Source organism: Arachis duranensis, chromosome 2 (assembly GCF_000817695.3).
Source record: "Arachis duranensis cultivar V14167 chromosome 2, aradu.V14167.gnm2.J7QH, whole genome shotgun sequence".
Taxonomy (NCBI): Eukaryota; Viridiplantae; Streptophyta; class Magnoliopsida; order Fabales; family Fabaceae; genus Arachis; species Arachis duranensis.
Genome location: NC_029773.3, coordinates 82021822 through 82041409, shown reverse-complemented (window position 1 = coordinate 82041409; position 19588 = coordinate 82021822). Strand labels below are relative to the sequence as shown.

Here is a 19588-nt window from a genome sequence, read left to right as displayed (position 1 = left end):
AAATTCCAACTAAACTTTATCCTGAACATCGAACACTAAATTCTCATTCAAGCACATGTCATACAACACGGTAGAAAATTTTGGAAGATATCAAATGAGAAATCAAAACAATATTTCTTTTTCTTTTTTTCCTTTTCCTTTTTTTGAGGAGCAGATCTCATTCTTGGGGTGTGGCACCATTTGTTGCCTCCTCTTCCATGGGCTCAGCTTCAGCACCCTTCTTACCTACACACAAGAAAGCATTTCTTAAGCCACCATTTGACCACATGGATGATGACAACCACATATCCAAGTTAACATGGAAGTGAAGGATTTGAATATGATTTATGAAAGAGAGCCTTCGGGTGTGTTTGATTTACATTCTCATTCTGTTTTCAGAATCGTGAAGGAAAGAAAAACAGAAACCAGATGGTGGAAACAGAAAACAAATTTTATCATTTTTACCGTTCTTGCTTCTTTCTTTACAAAATTCTGAAGAAAACAATGAAATTGAAATTGCAAACCAAACACACCCTTAGATTTGTTGTGATTTTTTTATTCAGTTTTTCCTGCCTACCTTTCTTCTTCTTTCCACCACCCTTCTTCTTTGTCTTTGTGGCCAATGCTAGCCAGGCCTTAATTTCAGGATCGTCAATCGTTTTGGTCGGCTGCAATTCTTGGAGCGCATGAGATGTGATGCGGTCTGATCCGTTTGGCATCAACAACACCGTGAATTTGATGTGCGCAACATAATCACCTGAAGAAACCACCGGATCCAATCAGTGCTAAAAGAATTAAACCACAGGATCTAATAATATCATGGCTAAACATAGTATATTACCAGGCTTTTCATGAAGAACAGGATAAGGCTGCAAGAGTTCATGATTCACACATTCAACTAAACCTAACCGAGCTCTCTTCTCTTCCAAAGCCCTGGTAAAGAAGAACTGACATTTTAAGTGGAACAAAGAGAATCGATATTCAAACCCTCGAATTAAAGTAGTATCATTAATAAAACCTAGGTTGTCGAATTACCTAGCAGAAAATGGCATGATTGGAAAATTTTGGCTAATTTCGCTGAAAATGAACCTCGATGCTTTCATCTTCAAGTGATAGCTCTTGTCAACAGCCCTCTTATAGATAGTTGTCTGCTTCTCATCCAAAAGCTTAGGCTGCAAGTAACCAAAACTTTAGTTCGTCGCTGAAAATAAGCAGCATCATACAGGAAGATTAACTAATAAGAAAACCTACCTTGCCTTCTCCGGTGCTTGCAACTATATCAATAGCATAAACTTCATTTTCCTCGAACTCAGCATCATCAACCCTAGTATCCGGATTAGATACACTCAACACAACCTTGTTTCCGTCAATCACGAATTGCTTCATTTGGTGACTAAGAACACCCTCAACGATTTTGCAATCATAGGCAGCAGCAACCTTTTGAATTGCATCAGTTACATCCTTGTTCTGTCATGGGAAAAATTTAACGAAATCCGTTAGAATTTACAATACCACTTGTTAAAATATAATTTTTGTTCAAATAAGAGATTGTAATCTAGTTTTCAGGTTACTGATTGACAGACAATAATTTGAATAGTTATAGCATAAACAAAGAAATAAAAATATATGAAATCACCACACCATTAAAACAATTTTCCTGCCATTTCCAATATGCACATCACCTAGGCAAATCTTCCATTAGATGATGTTCCAATTTCCATATGTAAAGCTATTTTACTATAAAAAATGATAACTTTTCCACCCCTCTACAAAAGAATGTAACACATTGATTTGGATATTGTACTATGTTAGCTGCAATAGACCAGTGCGATTATAAAATAAGCACAACAGAGAATTTTCAGCTAATTTCTAGTTTAGGCAACAGGGAAAGGAGGAAACCGATACAAAATCAATATCCTCGGCAAGGTTGCCATTACTACATACAGCAAACACACACAGATACAGGCATTGATTTAAATATTGCAAAATGTTAGCTTCAATAGATGAGTGCACTGACTACAAAATCAGTACAACCAAGAAACTAGTGTTCAGCAAAATTTTAGTTTAGGCAAACAGGGAAAGGAGGAAATCGATACAAAATTGATATCCTCGGCAAAGTTGCCTTTACCAGAGATGATCAACACAATTACAGGCATTGATTTAATATTGCATGATGTTAGCTCCAATAGACAAGTAAGCTGACAACAAAATCAGCACAAAGAAACTATTATTTTCAGCTAATTTCTAGTTTAGGCAACAGGGAAAGGAGGAAACCGATACAAAATCAATATCCTCGGCAAGGTTGCCATTACTACATATAGAAAACACACACAGATACAGGCATTGATTTAAATATTGCAAAATGTTAGCTTCAATAGATGAGTGCACTGACTACAAAATCAGTACAACCAAGAAACTATTGTGTTCAGCAAAATTTTAGTTTAGGCAAACAGGGAAAGGAGGAAATCAATACAAAATTGATATCCTCGGCAAAGTTGCCTTTACCAGAGATGATCAACACAAAATTACAGGCATTGATTTAATATTGCATGATGTTAGCTCCAATAGACAAGTAAGCTGACAACAACATCAGCACAAAGAAACTATTATTTCAGCAAAAAAAGAATGCAATACTTACAGTGTGAGCCTGTGATAATCTAGGGAAAAATTGTATTGAAACTAGTGTAAGAAACCAACAAATTAGATACGTAAATTCTAGACTGCATTCGGCAGGAAATGCCCCATCAGAGTAACTATGACATATAAGCTTCACTTGGACAATTGTCCATGGCTTTTAGTAAGTGTTCATCATTAGGGTAAAGAGTTTGAAAACACAAAGAACTGTTTCTTCCCAAAAACATTCACATTAACAAGCCAGGCAACGTGGAGGAAGTAAAATAAATTGCAGCAAATAATGTAATTTGATAATTAATGCGAATACACTTGATCCATTAGAAATAACTAAAAGGCTCAAAGCAAAGTGATTAAGTGAATAGGGTAGCACTTAATACACTTGGCAACCATATGATCATAATATTATTGAGAAAGTTAGACACTGAAGAAATTGAACTAGTTGAAGATGGGTTCAGGAAAAAGGAACCTTCGGATAAATGACTCTCTATCAGTGTAACTATGACTATAATAGGCTTCATCGGAATTCATCCATAGCCTAAATCATCTTCATCATACAGAGAAATCAAATCACAGTTAATATATAATCAAAAGCATAAAAAGTTAACCGCAAAGGAAGTGGACAGTGATAACAAACATGAAACAAATCCAGGAAGATAAATTTTGGTCAATATCAGAACGAAATAAATAGATCTTTGCAGTGAAGCGAAACCAAAACACTGTATACAACATGGGAAAAAAGAAAGAATAAGGTGAGGAGGAATAAGCTCGAGTTAACAGCAAAGTAAACATCATGAGAAACAGAAATAATAGGACAAGAAAAAACATTTGGAGTTGCAAAAAAAGGCCATAAATGATCTCTATCAGTGTAACTATGACAACAATAAAGCTTCATTGGAATTTATCCATAGCTAAGGGCAGTTTTCATCATTTAGAGATCAAAATCCACTAGGGGATTGAATACTTCTCAAGGCAGGGCCATAGTTTTTGATGGCGGTGAGCCAAAAAATCCGCCATAAAATTATGACGGATGGCGTTGCGGGAAATGGCGGATTACCTAAAAAATGCATATAAAAATGCAGAAAAATTGCAAATATAATAAACTATAAAATCTAATCTATATAATCATTTTTCTAGTCGTAAGACATCCAATTAATGCAGCAAAATGAGAAAATATAGTAGCAAATAAACATAAGACATAGAATATAAAAACTAAAAACTTAAAAGAAAGACCAAAGCCATTGTCTCATTAGAATCAGGGGATTGTCTGGAAGTAGACATAGTGAACTGAACGGAAAAAAATTTGGAGGAAGAGAGGTTTATCAGGGTTCGGGGAAGAGAGGGAGATAGTGAACTGAACGGAAAAAAATATATATGCAAGAAACTACGAACCAGAGAAACAGGAACGGTGGTTTGCAACGGCAGCAAGGAACGACTGTGGTGATGAGGACGGCGACGACCAGCGGCAGGCGGCAGTGACAAGATGCACAGAGAACAGGGAGAGGAGTTTTCACGCAAAGAAGAGGCGCAGAGAACAAAGAGGAGTTTTTGAATAATTAGGGTTATTGGTATCACTTAGGGTTTCCTAATTTACCCAATTACCCTCAAATTTTTTTTTTAAATCCTAACCCAATATTTCCGCCATATGTATGGCGTTCCACCATGGCGTCACCGCAATTGCGATCGCCTTTTGGCGTGGCGATTTTGGCCTTGCCGCCATACAAAGGTCTCCGCGACGTGATTATCGCGGTGGGCGAAATTGCGGCTGCAATTGTGGTGGTGCCATGGCAGGACGCCATGAAATTGGCGGAAATTGCAGATTTTTTTGAATTTTTGAGAAAAAAATCTGAGGGTATTTTGGGTAAACTAAGAAACCCTAAGTGATAACTGCCCTAATCAGCCTCTTCTATTCAAAAACTCCCTCATCTTCACGTCAAAACACACTCCCTCCCTGTTCTCTGCGACGCTGCTCTCTGCACACCTGCATGCAGCCGCTCTGTGCCACCCGTCACTGCCGCTCATCACCACCGGTCATCACCAGTTGCTCCTTGCTGCGGCTGCTAAACCCTAATCAGCCTCTCTCTGGTTCGTACATTCTGTTTAAACCTTATCAGTGTCATAAACCTCTTCCAATTTTTTTCACGTTCAGTTCACTATGTCTACTTCTAGACAAGCCCCTGGTTCTAATGCTCCTACCCCTTATGTTTTATGGCCTCCTTATGACTTATAAGTTATGACTTGAACTTGATGTTATGTTTATTTGTTAAATTTGCTACTATATTTGCTATATATTAATTGAATGTCTTATGACTAGAAAATTGCTTATATCGATTAGATTTTATAGTTTATTATATTTGTAATTTTTCTGCATCTTACTTTGTTATTTTGTACATATATATGTATTTTTTAGGTAATCCGCCATTTTCCGCAACGCCATCCGCCATAATTTTATGGCAGATTTTTGGCTCACACAATGAACCAACCGCCATCCGCAATCAAAAACTATGCATAGATTACAAGCAACTAAACGCAAATTGACAAACGAACAGCTGGGTGAAATCAGTTCAAATGGAACGAGATCACAAATCACAAGTTAAAAACAATAAAAGAAGACAGATACCAAGTTCCCCACGGAGAGAACTCCAACCATGTTATCTTTAAACAAACCAACCAGATCAACTACATAATAGAATCATCACAATTCACAATGTAAAAGCATAAAAAGGTAACAAAAACCATTATCATCTCATCTCATATCTCAAATCCCATATAGAAACAAAATCAGAAATAGAAAAATGTTTCTTACATATAATTACCTTCCTTCCCGGCCTTACAAGTCTCAAGGCCACTTCAGCAGCAGTGTTTGCAGCTGCAATTACATCAGCCACCCGTCCAGTAACCGGTCCTTGCTGCAGAACATGAGTGTGCGCCACGGCAGCAATAAATCCATCAATATGGCAAGCCATATCACTGCAACCAACCAAAAAAAGAACAATCAATAACCGCGTTCACAACAAGAAAGTAGTGCCCATCTTTTTACATTAAAAGCAAGCTTCAACATAGTCTTATATTTTCAAAATATCACCTTCTTCCAACACAGTTTCATCAGTGGCTAGTGGAGAAAAATGACACACAGTGTTGTTAACAGAAATGCAAGTTGGGAAAGCAACTCCCCTCTCAATCTTCCTCTTCACATTCTTGTACATGTTACCGGTTTGCCTTCATTAGAAAAAACAGAGCACACCCCATAAGCTAAAACAACAACAAACAAACAAAGAAATTACATTACATGTATATATAAACAAAATATCAAAACCAATTGTATAACATAAATCAGACACTAAAAGGCATAAAAAAACATTAAAACAAAAAACTTACTCTCTAATGTAGCTATCCCCTTTTTCACAAATGTCTACAATCTTAGACTTTGGTTTACATTCTGAAACAACTAACTGCAAAGCCTCTGCACACACACACACACACACACACACACAAAAATAGAAATTTTAAAATAAAATAAATATTATGTTATACCCAAAACAATCAACCATTTTTATCAGCAATGAAATATATAATTAAATCAATAAAAAACAGAGAACTTTAACCATAACTGATAGAGAGAGAACATACTGTTAACAATCTCAGCTGCACTCTTGTACTTAGTGACCACTTCAGGAGTTGTAAGATCCAACTCCTTCTCTTCCCTCTCATCCTCCGACATGGTTATAGCTTCACCTGATTAAACCCCTTTGAGCAGCTTCTGAAAAATCGAAAAACCCCAAATGAATTACACAGGCTAAAAAGACGAAACTTTATCCAAATGGGGCATCCAAACAGGCCTAAGAATTAAAAGAAAAGAAAAAAAATAAAGAGAGACAAAATAAGGGAAGAGCAATACGAAGAAAATGTGAAGCTGAAAATGGTTGTAGTGTCACTCACCAGTTACCACCGAAAAGGGTTTTTGACAGATGAATCGGTGAAGAAATGGAAGAGGGTTTTAGGAGGGGAAGGTTCGAATAGAAAGAAAGTGTGTAGTGAGGTGGCTTGAGAATGAGGTGTGTGTGAGCGGTGCAAGCAATTAGGGTTTGTTTTGAGTTATATATACACAGGCACAAGACAGCATAGGATACGATTGTTGCTGTCATTGTGGAGTGCTAGGGTTTTGTTCACTTTTTTCGTCTGCTGATGGCTTTGAAAGGTCGAAACTCGCAACATATAAATTAATAAATTGGATGCTCCTTTTATAGTGGGGCTGTAACCTTGATATAACTTGCCAAAAAGTATATGGAAATAATATTAAGCTCCTCATATAAAAAAATATATATAGGATATATTAATTCCATTAAATTTTTATTTTCTAAAAATTTTTCCTATTTTGTTATTAAAAAAGTATCAATATAAAATAAATTAGCCTCCTTTTAAAATGAAAAAAAGGAGAAATAATTTTCCAAAATTTATAAAGATTGAAAACAATTAAAAAGCTTGAAGAAAATTGTAAAACTTGAAGTAGTAGGAGTATTTTGTGGTATGCCAACATAACTATTGTTTATACCTTTTTTCATGATAAATTGTAATTTCTTTTATACTTTATAAATGTTTAGATTTTGATCCAGTAGGTCGGATCCTCTACTCACCCTTCATAGTTAACCAAAAAGAATGTACTTCTTCGGCAAGTCGGACCTTGAAGAACTTATCCTTAAAGCCATGAAACGAATCCTCGAAAGTGCTGAAGATTTGTCTCCCTTGAACAGGCCGGAAAGACATGAATCCCTTTTTATGCCTACCCTCCTTGGAAGGATTCATCAAAACAAACAACCACAAGAACACCTCAATGGAAGCCGGCAGCTCGAGGTACTCGCAAATCATTTCAAAGCACCGAATAGCAGCCCAGCTATTCGGATGCAGCTGCAATGGAGCCACGTCGCATCAGTTTAAAAGTGCCATTTGAAAGGGAGACAAGGGCAAGCGAACCACCAAGACGATGAACATCGCTTTATACACCCACATCCAGTAATCAATTCGGGGTGTGTTGAGGTTGATCTGGCACAAGCGTTCGTAGTCGGCAGGAACAAATACTTCGTAGCGTCCCTCCTCGTCACCACCCTCGCATAGCTGGTCGCGAAGGCGAAAGTCCGTTAACTCCTCTAACGTCATTTGCGAGGCGTACGCTTCACATCCGTAGCGACCCAGGCATATCTGTCAATCAGGGTCTCGGAAGGGCAAGTTGTGTCATATCTACAGTGGGGGCACCACACAATCAGGCTAGCCAGGTCGGGAAGTCGGGAAAGCTAGAACTAGTGCTACTAACGCTGAACACTACAACCTATATGCAGTAAAATTAAGGCTAAATCTACAACTAAGTAAAGAATCAAGAACCTAAATGGCAACCCCTCTGACATCTACCTAGCGCTGTCAAACATGCAAATCCAACACGAAAACCAAGCAACTGCTAACAGGATAAGGGCTTCAAACAATATAGCCATGAGGCGAAGCTAAGAAAACAGGAAAGAAAAAAGTAACATACCAGGATGGTGTTGATGATGTTGATGATCGAAAGAGGCAGCAAAATCCAGAAAGAGTTTCGAACCAGAACAAAAAACATCATAGAATGCATAAGGAAATGTGAAATTTGTGACAGGGAAGTAAGAAACCGAAACGCTAAGGCAAAGAGAAGAAAAACAAAGAAAAAGTGTAACTGCCATATAGATGCGCGAAAGACAGGGGTAAAATGGACTTTTCCGCACGCTTTCAAATCACTCATAAATGTACTTAATTGCAGGTGCGAAGAACGAGGCGACAAACGACGCTTTCCTAAAACGACGAAGCTGGCTTGCGCGTAAGAGGCACGCACCAATCACGAGTGGCCGGCCTGACGATGAAACAACTGATCAGAATGCGCCAACAACGGCGCTCACAGCCATAGCTGGTGCGTTGGGGGCACTGTTTCGGCCCGACCCAGTAGGCATAGTGCCCCGACCCGGGCGACCGGCCAAACCAGGTCGCTGAACCCGGACTGGAAAATCAACCCGGCACCTCCACCCCTCTAGCACAGCATCTGACAGTTGGGAGAAAGAAAACTTCCTGGAAGGTGGGTCTGCCCTTGTGGGACCCACCCTAGGTACAGGGTATATAGGGGAGGGCCCTACCCCTCCCCGAGGTACGTCACTATCCCTTTACTTTTATTGCCATTCGTATGGTCTCTGACTTGAGCGTCGGAGTCTTTTTTGCAGGTGGCTCCCCCTCTCCAACACAACTGCTCGTTAGGTCGCGATTCGCGAAGTCCGGCTTTCCACTCCCCTATACCACAACCCGGGAGATCCGTTCGTTCACCATCCACGAAGACCGGGCTCCCACCATCACTCACCCTCTCCGTCTACCGGATCCATTTGGTACCCGAGAAACCGAACAATATGTTTTTTCAAGATTCTAATATTAAGTGATTTAATCATAAACAGTGCAACTAAGTATCCTCTAAAAATTGTTCTTTATTTAACTTTTAGAAAAAATAAAAAATAAATAATAAATAATTTTCTAAATTTTTTAAACAACTGATATTATAAAAGTAAATATAAAAAATTAAAATAATATATTATTAAATTTGAAAACTGACCAAAAACTAAAATTTAAAAGTTTAGTATTTTCAAATCATAAATACATTATACTCATTTGACCGTTGGAATACTTTTACATGTACCACCTTTCTTGTTTCTTGTGAACCGAGTTATAGTTATCACAAAAGAAGTAACACGCCCAAAATCTCATTTTAAATAACTGTATTTTACAATTTGAATGATCTATAATTCTGTGACATGCCCAAAAACCATGGATATTTGTACATTTTTCATATCAAATAGACGAAGACTAATATAATATGTAAATATGTAGTATAGAAATGAATTGTCTCCTTATAAAATATATCTAAATACCTTTTGTTTTCCCAAAGGTTTGGAGTTTTCATTGATAAAATAATAAAATGTAACAGGGGTTCAAAAACAGGACTACAGCAATTCAATTAAAGGATACCCCACAATCAATTTGGAAAACCCCTATTTTAGTCAAGATCAAGAATAAAATAATAACATTAAGAAAGAGAATTGTATTTTTAGACAAGAGCTTCCTGCATCTTTCTCCAAGCTAAAATTATACTTTATCATTTGTATTCATACGCTCTTATGATTAATGAGCTGTGAAAATTATAGATCATTAAAATTCTAAAATTCTAATATGGGTGTGAACTCTTGCACTTTGGGATTCTTTATAGATCTTCTTTGACTGTCGATGCCTATCTTCCAAAATATGGGTTTTGGCAAAAAATCTGCATTCATAAGAGAAGAATTCCTGAAATACTTGCTTTTGTTGATCTTATACATTAGGGAACTATTATTTTCTTGACCGTTTTGTCCACCATAACAAGATTAAAAAGCTGAGATCTTTAAAGCCAAGACCTCTCCATTTCTTTTTGACTATTAGCAATATTCCAACTGATTCGGTGCATTTGAATTTATGTTTCTCTTTCACCCCACCATGAATTGCATAATCATTTGTTGGATTATATCAGAGTGTCTTTAAAAGTGTAAGTGCATGTTTGGACGTCATTATTTTGTTAAAAAAATCTTTTTTCAATGAAAAAAGATCTTTTTTTATTTTTTAACGTGTTTGGCAAACTTCTAGTAGTAAAAGTAAAAGTACTAGTAAAATAAAAAAAAGATCTTTTTTGAGAAGCTGTAATTTACATTTTTTTTTAAAAGATTTTTTTCCTTAAAAGAAAAGATGTTTTTTATGTAAAAAATAAACAAAAAAGTACTTTTATATTGTTATACCCAAACATTAATTGATAGATAAAAAGACCTTTTTACATGAGATATTCAAACATAAAATTACTTTTGCTTTTCAATAAGATCTTTTAAAAAAAATAACTCAAAAAAAGATCTTTTTTTAGAAATTCACCCAAACAAGCCCTAAAGCAATATAGCAAGGAGATAGAAATAGCATATGCAACTGCTTTAATCAAAACATCTCCATACCAACATACAAAAGATATATTTTCTTAGCCACCTAATCCTTGATGTGACTGAAGGTATTTAGTTTTTCGATCTCTAGTTGAATTACTCAATCAGAAACGGAGCGCAAAGTTCAAAAACTCAACAAAACAAAATAAGTTAAGCCAACCAAATTGGGTTGGTCGAGCAAGGGTTAGAGGTTCGAATTCTTATGCATGCAGCAATTTGTTGGCCAACAGCAAATTCTTAAATAGTGTTTAGATCCGCGACGGATTAGTCATTAATCTATCGAGTTAGAGAATATTATTGACAACCAAAAAACAAAAATAAGTTAAGCCAACAAGACAACACCACCCAAACGAGTTAATACTCAAAATGACCCCCGAAATTTGACTACCGACTCAATTTGACCCTCTAATTTTTAATTGATCCAATTTATACTCTGAAATTTTAAGGCGTGGCTCAAATTGGCCCTTTCGTCCAACTCCGTCACCGGAGTGATGACGTGGCACTCAAACCTCACCACATGCCTCTCCTTCTTCCTCTTACCATCGCCATCACCACCTCCCTTCTACCAACACTCTCTCTCCGCCAACAAACAACAGCATTCACAATCCACCAACACCCACATATTTCCACCGCTATAGCTTTGAAGAGCATAACACCTACACTCATCATTTCTTCATGACTGCAAGCAGACAGCAAACCAATGAACCTAACATCGTTAGGGGCAACACCATGAACCACCATTTGTGAAAAGAGCTGCAATGCTTACTTACCATGACCATTCATCGCCATGCTACAAATAACGGCACCCCCAGAAATAACATCCTTATGCACAATCATGTTGAAAATCTTGAACCCCATTTTCATGTAACCACACTTAGCATACATGTTGAACAATGCATTCCAAATGTTACCATCAATCACAGGTCACACCACCCATTGCCCCAAATTCGAAGTACCCTCAGAATCACCTTCACCCATTGCACCCATTTTTGTGTTCCTATTAAGAGGGATCTAAAGTGTGGTGTTGTGTTTCTTTTTCTTTTTCTATTTCTCTTCAATTTGTTAATGTTAGTGATTGTTAATGTTGTTTGTTGGGGAGGAAAGACGTTGGTAGAGGAAAGATGGTGAGAAAGAGAAGGATCAAATAATAGAAAGGCCCTTCATAAATGGCGGTAGAAATGTGTGGGTGTTGGTGGGTTGTGAATGTTGTTGTTTGTTGGGGGAGGGAGGGTGTTGGTAGAGGGGAAGTGGTGATGGCGATGGTAAGAGGAAGAAGGAGAGGCATGCGGTGAGATTTGGGTGCCATGTCATTACTCCGGTGACGGAGTTGGACGGAAAGGCCAATCTGAGTCACGCCTTAAAATTTTTGAGTATAAATTGGGTCAATTAAAAATTAGAGGATCAAATTGAGTTGGTAGTCAAATTTCGGAGGTTATTTTAAGTATTAACTCCCACCCAAACATATAAGAGACTTGCCATAATGACATCTCCGACACATACTAAACCAAATCAAAACAACACCGTCCAAGCAAAACAAAACCAGAACTCCAAAACACAAGCAAAAAAAAACACAAACAAAATATCATATAAAAGAAATACTAATAAAGACCGTTACCGAACTTTTCAAAAGATGAACTTTCCGTACTTAACCTTATAATAAGATTTTTTTGGTTTATGACTCTGAACTACTTTTCACTTTCTTCTGGTTATTTTTTTGATTGCACTGTCCTCTGTTTTGATATTACCTTTCAGTTCCTTCTTATGTAAATGTTCTAACACAGTTTCTTTATCACTATATTGTAAACCGAATTGAGACCCTAATTTCTAGGTTCTCCTAGCTTTCTCCTCTACGCCATCTATATTACATTCATTACTTGTTCTTGAGTCATTTCTTTCCTCTTCTCTCTTAATTATGCACACTTCTCTTCTTTTTTGTTTGATGATTTTTTTTTTGTTTCTTTGTTATTCATCCATCTTAGATTTAGGAATCATTGCTGCTGGGAAGCCATGATATTTATGAATCTTTGACCTAAAATTTTTTCATTTAAATCCTAATTAATTTTGAATATCTTCGGATGACATTCCATCAAAACAAAAAAATGTGTACAAAGAGTTGCTGCAAAAGTTTGAAAATGAATTGAAGAAATGCATTTGTGCTTAGTAATTTGTTTCCTACGCCTCCATTAAAAAATTAATAAAGAGATTACAATCTATCTACTTATCTACTTATCTACTTAATAATATACTAAAATTAGGTTTTCTCCCGACTAATAAAGGTGAGGTGTCGATCTTTCGCAACTCCGTTTTTTCTCCAAAATGAATTTTTCTATTCTCTATTCTAGATTATTTTATAAAAAATATCTTTATTATAATTATATTATAATTAATATTTAATGAATAATACATAATTATACTAATTTAAGAACACATCTTTATTATAATTATATCAAATCAGTATTTAATACATTATTAAATTACTCTTTGAATCATTTTAATAATAATAATAATATATGATAATGATATGATAATTACACCAGTCGTGGTAATCATGATAAGAATATTTGAATCTAATCATAAAATGATCAAATTTTATGATATTAATAACGCACATTAATTTTAAATATTTTTAGTCATTTTAATTATATTAATTTTAAAAATATTGATATAATTCTAATTCTTATTCATTATCTAATAATAATAATAATAACAACAACAACAACAACAACAACAACAACAACAACAACAACTACTACTACTACTACTACTACTACTACTACTACTACTACTACTACTACTACTACTACTACTTGAAAAACCCGTATATAAGCTATTTCAATTACTCGTAAATATTTACTTAATATACTAAAACTGAGTTTTCCCCCAACTAATGGAAGTGAGATGTTGATTTCTCATGAATCTATTTTTTGCCAAAATGAATGCACTATTTTCGCTTCTAAGTTTATTTTATAAAAACAATATCTTTATTATAATTATAATATAATTAACATTTAAGTAATAATACATAATTATACTAATTTAAAAAAATATCTTTATTATATATTTATTTATTCTATTATATAAAAATAAGATTTTTGCACTTAATAACAGAACTGATGCGGCATGCTCTTAAAGTGTTTTTTGATTTATTTTATTTAATTCGTTAAAACAAATCAATTATAATTAATTAATTATATCAATTAATTAATTTGATTAGACATTTAAATTTCACCATTTATTATATACATTGTTCGTGTATATGGTTTATATATTAATGTTTTTATTGATTCTCTTTATTTATTTTGTTGTGTCTCTTTGTTGCTCTTTATTTTAGTTATATATATTCATTGATTTCGCTCTTTTTATTTAAAATATTGTGACAATTTAGAGTGTATATTGTGACTCATGTGATATTTGTTAATTTGGTGTATCTTTTTAGATGGTTTATGTTATAATGTGTTTAAGGAGTTGACTTAAAGTTATAATATGATTTAAAGTATGCTAAAATATTAGGACATTATCATATAGATATTTTTTTATTTGTCTGTTAGATTCAACTATATAGGATCTTGAAAATTATGCAATTATGTAATTAATTATTTTTTATATAATTATTGTATTGATCATTTACATTATTAAGACTATTTTCAATATTAATATTTATAAATATGCTATTATTTATATAATTGATTGAATCATCTTATTTGTTTAAATTTAATTCTATTGAATTATTTGTTTAAATTTAATTCTATTGAATTAATTCTTTTTTTATTTATTTTGATTAATAATTCTTAAGGGTGTTATTATTTTATTTAAAGATAATTTAAATTTTTTGTAATATTTTTATAAAAGTTGATTAATAGGTTTTTTTTAAATATTCTTTTGAAATTTTTTTAATAAAATCGTATTTTGATTTTTCTCTTTCATCCTTTGTATTAATTATATTAATCTTCTATTACAATATATTTTTTATCTACTCCACACATTATCTTTTCTATCTTCTTTTACTTTTTTTAATTACTCTTTTTACTTTATTTTTAATTGTTTATTTTACTTTTACTTCCCATATATAGATTTATTATAATTCATCACATGTTTTTTTTTTAATTTAAGTGATTTTTTAGGTTATATTTTATCATTAATACTTTTATTTTGTTTAGTGTATTTTTTTAGTCTGTGTTTAATATAATAATCTGTAAATATCTATTCTATTATGTAAAAATTAAATTTCTGCACTTAATGATAAAATTGTCGTAACATGTTTCTGATGATGTTTTTTGATTTATTTCTTTTAATTCATTAAATTTATTTTATTATAATAAATTAATTATATCAACTAATTGATTTGGTTAATTATTTAAATATCATACAATTTATTATAATTTTTATCAATCAATTAATTGTAATTCAAATTGAATGATTATTTTGTTACAAAATTATTATTTCCTAATCTATTTATAGGAAATACATATATTAATTATAATCGTAAATTAAGCCATTTTACATTAAATGACTTATATAATGGTCATCTCATTTATTATTATCATAAATGCTGAATTAAATAAGTCATTATTATGTTTGATTTAGAATTAAATGAGAATAAAACCAGAGATACCATTTTATTTGGTTTTTCGGGTTTAACAGGTGTCACACTCAAATATAAATAGTGACTTCCGAATTTTAGTCTCCAACACATCAAAGCCATCTCCGTAACTCTTTTTCCATAAAAAGAATTTCGATTTAACTCTATCAGTAATACAGAAGGTTTTCAAAGAACAAAGGAATGGTTTAAATTTGCACGAATTCTAAATGTTCGAACTTACGACGTTGTTTTAATTCGTTGTCTTTACGAGAATGACTCTAATTTATATGTGTCTAAGGACTAGAATAGATTAAATATTATTTAAGTAACTTATTTCTAATATTAGCATTTGATTAAATTAGTTTTAGAGAAATTTAAATTGTTGAGTCAATTTATAAATTACAACTTTTTTTAATGTATTATTTTTATATTTTTTAATGTAAAATTTCTTTTTTTTTCCTTTAATTTTTAAGTTTATTTTCTTTCTTGGATATATATATCATTTTTTTCTCATTTTATATTTCAGATTAGTAATGTAATTATTACGAAAAATATATTTAAAAAAAAAGAAAAAAATATTAAAACATCACTATTTAAAAGAAAGAAAGCTATGCGAAAAAAAGGAAAATAAAAAATTAAAACATCACTATTAGAAAAAAACTGTTAATATATACGCGTATGAATGGAGTTGGAATTGAGGAATATATATAAATATAACAAATAAAAAAGTATTGCACGATTGTAGAATAAAAAATAATCATATATATAAAACAAAATAATTATAACAAAAAATAATTAATATATGTGATTTAGATGTTTTTAATAGCTGGTAACATAGAGTTTAACAAAATATAATTCACATATTTTTTATTTATATATATGTATAGAATTATTTATGTATATGTATATATTAAGAAAAACTACCGTAATATATATATAAAAAAATTAATATATAAGGTTATGAGAAGTTCTATCTAAATTTGACAAGAACAAGACGACTTACATAGAAATGGTTCTCCTGAAGGTAAGTTGATTATTTTTCATGATTCTTTCAAGTGATGTTAGGTCTATTTTATAAATATTTTTTGTTCATATTTTAATATTTTTAATAACCGATAACATAGAGTTTAATAAAATATACTTCATATATTTTTTTATTTACGTATATGTATATATATTAAGAAAAACTACCGTAATATATATATAGAATTATTTAACAAAATTAATATATAAGGTTATGAAAAGTCTCATCCAAATTTGACAAAAACAAGACGACTTACATAGAAATGGTTCTCATGGATGATAAGGTAAGTTGATTATTTTCTATTATTCTTTCAAGTGATGCTAGGTCTAATTTATAAATATTTTTGGTTCATATTTTACGTTTATTTGATAAGTAAACCCTTGCACGCGAATCAAAGACAGTACGATTTTATAGATTTATAAGTGTTAATAGCCTTTATATTTAATTTGTTTTATAGTGTGATAATAACCAATATATTTATTGGTGGATTTAACTATTACTATATTATTTATGATTATATTCAGTATATATGTCTTATGTATTGAAGAAAGTAGATTATTAAAACTAATTAATAGCTATTTTAGAGTTAATCCAATTAAAACTAAATTAAAAAAAATAAACAATACATAACATGTTACTTTTTTATTAATCAAATTATTATAATTTAAATTAATTTTAAAAAATAATTTAAAATTATAATTTCAATTTTATTACGTGCGTGGTACGGATAATTATACTTGTTTAGTGTGAAATGCCAGTTTTTTTAAAGAAATTTATAGTACATTTGACAAATTATGGATGGCTCTGATACCACTTGTTAGAATAAATTAATTTTAATATAAATGATCTGAATTATTGAAATTAATTTATTCTAACAAATAGTATAAGAGCCATCTTTAGTCATAAAAAATATTAATTTTTTTTGTTCTTTCCATTGATATATATGTATATGTGCGTGTCATATATAGTACCAACACAAGGATTAATTTATTTTAATGTCAGTGCGCTGTATTTCAATTCTTTATACACATAGGTGTATTATGGGTGTGCTACTCTGGATATATATGTATGGTTTTATTATGGCTTTATTATGGCTTTAAATATTATTGGCCGCGCGTATATATATTTTACTATATCTAATTTTTTTAGGACAAAAAACAGAAATAAGTTAAGGGAGTAAAAAAAATTATCTGAATCAGCCTTGCTTCACGAATCAGTCAAAGTACATTACTATATAATTTGAACTAGTTTGGCTCGAACTACGTTAATATATAAATCGAACCAACTTGGTTCGAATTACAACTAGCATAATTCAAACTAGCTTGGTTCGAATTACACACGTGAACCACTCTCCAAATAATTTGAACCGAATTGGTTCAAATTACTCTCAAAATTGCATCAAATAATAAATCGAACCAGGTTGGTTCGAATTACTCACAATTCGTTCCAAACACTAATTTCTGTTACTAGCATAGTTTCTGCATCATGTCTTCATTTAACTCGTAGAGTTTGTTATTCCTGTGTGCATTCAACATACATTTCGTTTAAAATTCCGAAAAAAAAACATATTCATCAATTATGATCCCATTCACAGTACATCGCACTAACATTAACAAATTTTATCACTTACAAACTACAGAAAATCGATAATACTGGAATCTAAACGCGAAATTGAAATAACAAAAGTACCAAAGCTAGCAATACACCTAATCATATCCCCGTGTGTGCTCTGCTCCTCGGAGCTGTGGGCAACTCCGACGTGTGTGGCCGGGCTGCCGACAAAGCCCACATCTCTTTGGCCGGTTCGGGTCTGCCTCATCCATATTGGTCCGTATCCGAGTGGACCTCGGACGACCCTCTCTCGCACGCCTCTTATTCGGGTTTGGGATGGCAGTCGGCCCGTCATATGGTGGCTAGAAACCCTCCGGAATGGGAGGTGTGAAACCCATATGATACACACTGAAGACCGAACTAAGACGATACACCTGGTGGACGTAAGGCTCCCATGTAAGCCGTGAGTAGGCACAGCATGCCAGTGTGTGGGGACATAGGAAATGAAGTGCCTGGAAGTATCCGCAGTCACATGTCTGAGATGCAAGCGAGACTCTGTAGCTACCCACTGAGAAAGAACCAGTAGGAGTTGTCTCTGCGATAGTGAACTCGGAGTTATCCTTGTCGTACAAAGTCACCGTGAAGCACCTAGCTGTCTTCAAGTTGGCCTCTATACACTTCACCATGTGCTGACTAAATTGTTGTCCGATTCCCTGCTGTGCCTCAGCCTCTCTCCCTTTGCGAACCACCGCCCGCCCCAGCAGGCTCACTTGCTCCGACATCATCGCCACTGTCATCAGCAATCATATCCGACTCGACATCATCGTCCTCTGGATCATCCAAAAATCCATCTCCAACCCCAGCCGGTGCAGCACACTGTAAAGAGGTTCGCGAAAATTCCCCTGTTCCGACCTCATCACCTACACTGCCGTTGAGATCAACAGCAAACGAAGGGGAGGCAATAGGTTGGACGGGTGGCTCATACGCAGGGACGGAGGAAGAAGCAACGGCAGGTCTGGAGCTAGAACCGGCTACCGTGGCTAAAGTGGTGGTATTCCGGTCTGAACCCCCTGAGCTGGATACCACGTCAACCAACTTTGTCAACAGTTCTGGTGTCCTCACCTCTGGAAATTGCCAGCGACAATAAAACATGACCTGCAAGTCCTCATTACTCCCGATCGTGAAACAATCATACTTAACGGTTTCCTGGAGCACTGTGATTGGAATGCGATAGAAAAACTTCTTAACCCGTTTCACACCTTCGAAACCAAGTTTCAGTAGTACAGAGCTAACAAGGTCCTCATACCTCGTCGTAGGTTTGACGATCATACACAGAGGATCCTTATCAGTGAACTTCACACCGAAACGAGTTTTCCTCTTAATGGATCCTCTGTGGTGAACCAACACTACGAAACTCTCCTCACTAGCCATCTTACCCCTCTAATGAGAGCAACTCACGTTCAGACCATATATATACAAGTTTGGTCCTAACTAATTCGAACCACCCTGGTTCAAATTATTAATTAGTAATTCGGACCTACTTAGTTTGAATTACTTTGCTTAGCTTCCACCTATATAATTCGAACTTATCTAGTTCGAATTATGTATGTTTTAAGTTCGAACCAACCTGGTTCGAATTAGTGTGAATGTTGCCAAGTAATTCGAGCTGATTCGGTTCGAATTACATACAAATGCAATTCGAACTAAGCTAGTTTGAATTGTATAGAGAAGTACTTTGGTTGATTGATGAAGCAATTTTCAACTTGGCGGATTCACGTAATTTCTGGCTACCCTTGGCTTATATATGTTTTTTGC

The 19588-nt window shown here is 33.8% G+C and overlaps 2 protein-coding genes across 5 annotated transcripts; both read right to left on the bottom strand.

Annotated features, from left to right (window-relative positions):
• On the bottom strand, window positions 1–6787 carry LOC107475322 (ERBB-3 BINDING PROTEIN 1). Of its 4 annotated transcripts, none has more exons than XM_016094947.3 (10): window positions 6550–6787; window positions 6241–6449; window positions 5989–6073; window positions 5680–5829; window positions 5427–5580; window positions 1231–1446; window positions 1015–1151; window positions 821–912; window positions 557–736; window positions 1–225 (listed from the first exon to the last, which is right to left on the bottom strand). In XM_016094947.3, exons 2-10 carry the CDS (start codon window positions 6329–6331, stop codon window positions 158–160), a joined length of 1173 nt encoding a protein of 390 aa, XP_015950433.1. In that variant the 5' UTR covers window positions 6332–6449; window positions 6550–6787; the 3' UTR covers window positions 1–157. The 4 variants fall into 4 exon arrangements, with proteins under 4 accessions (XP_015950433.1, XP_052113420.1, XP_015950432.1 ...); XM_052257460.1 differs by having other exon boundaries at window positions 6241–6420; XM_016094946.3 differs by having other exon boundaries at window positions 6241–6370; window positions 6550–6786.
• Window positions 6788–18496: 11709 nt separating this feature from the next.
• Window positions 18497–19204, bottom strand: LOC107475346 (uncharacterized). The gene has a single exon (XM_016094976.1). It carries the CDS (start codon window positions 19202–19204, stop codon window positions 18497–18499), a length of 708 nt encoding a protein of 235 aa, XP_015950462.1.
• Window positions 19205–19588: the final 384 nt, after the last annotated feature.

Coding starts and splice junctions, on each gene's coding strand:
- LOC107475322 (XM_016094947.3), bottom strand. CDS start 6,331: ATGTCGGAGGATGAGAGGGAAGAGAAGGAGTTGGATCTTACAACTCCT. Junction 1,447..5,426: donor TTGTAAGGCCGGGAAGGAAG/GTAATTATATGT, acceptor TTCCCATGACAG/AACAAGGATGTAACTGATGC. Junction 1,152..1,230: donor CAAGCACCGGAGAAGGCAAG/GTAGGTTTTCTT, acceptor GGTTACTTGCAG/CCTAAGCTTTTGGATGAGAA.
- LOC107475346 (XM_016094976.1), bottom strand. CDS start 19,204: ATGGCTAGTGAGGAGAGTTTCGTAGTGTTGGTTCACCACAGAGGATCC.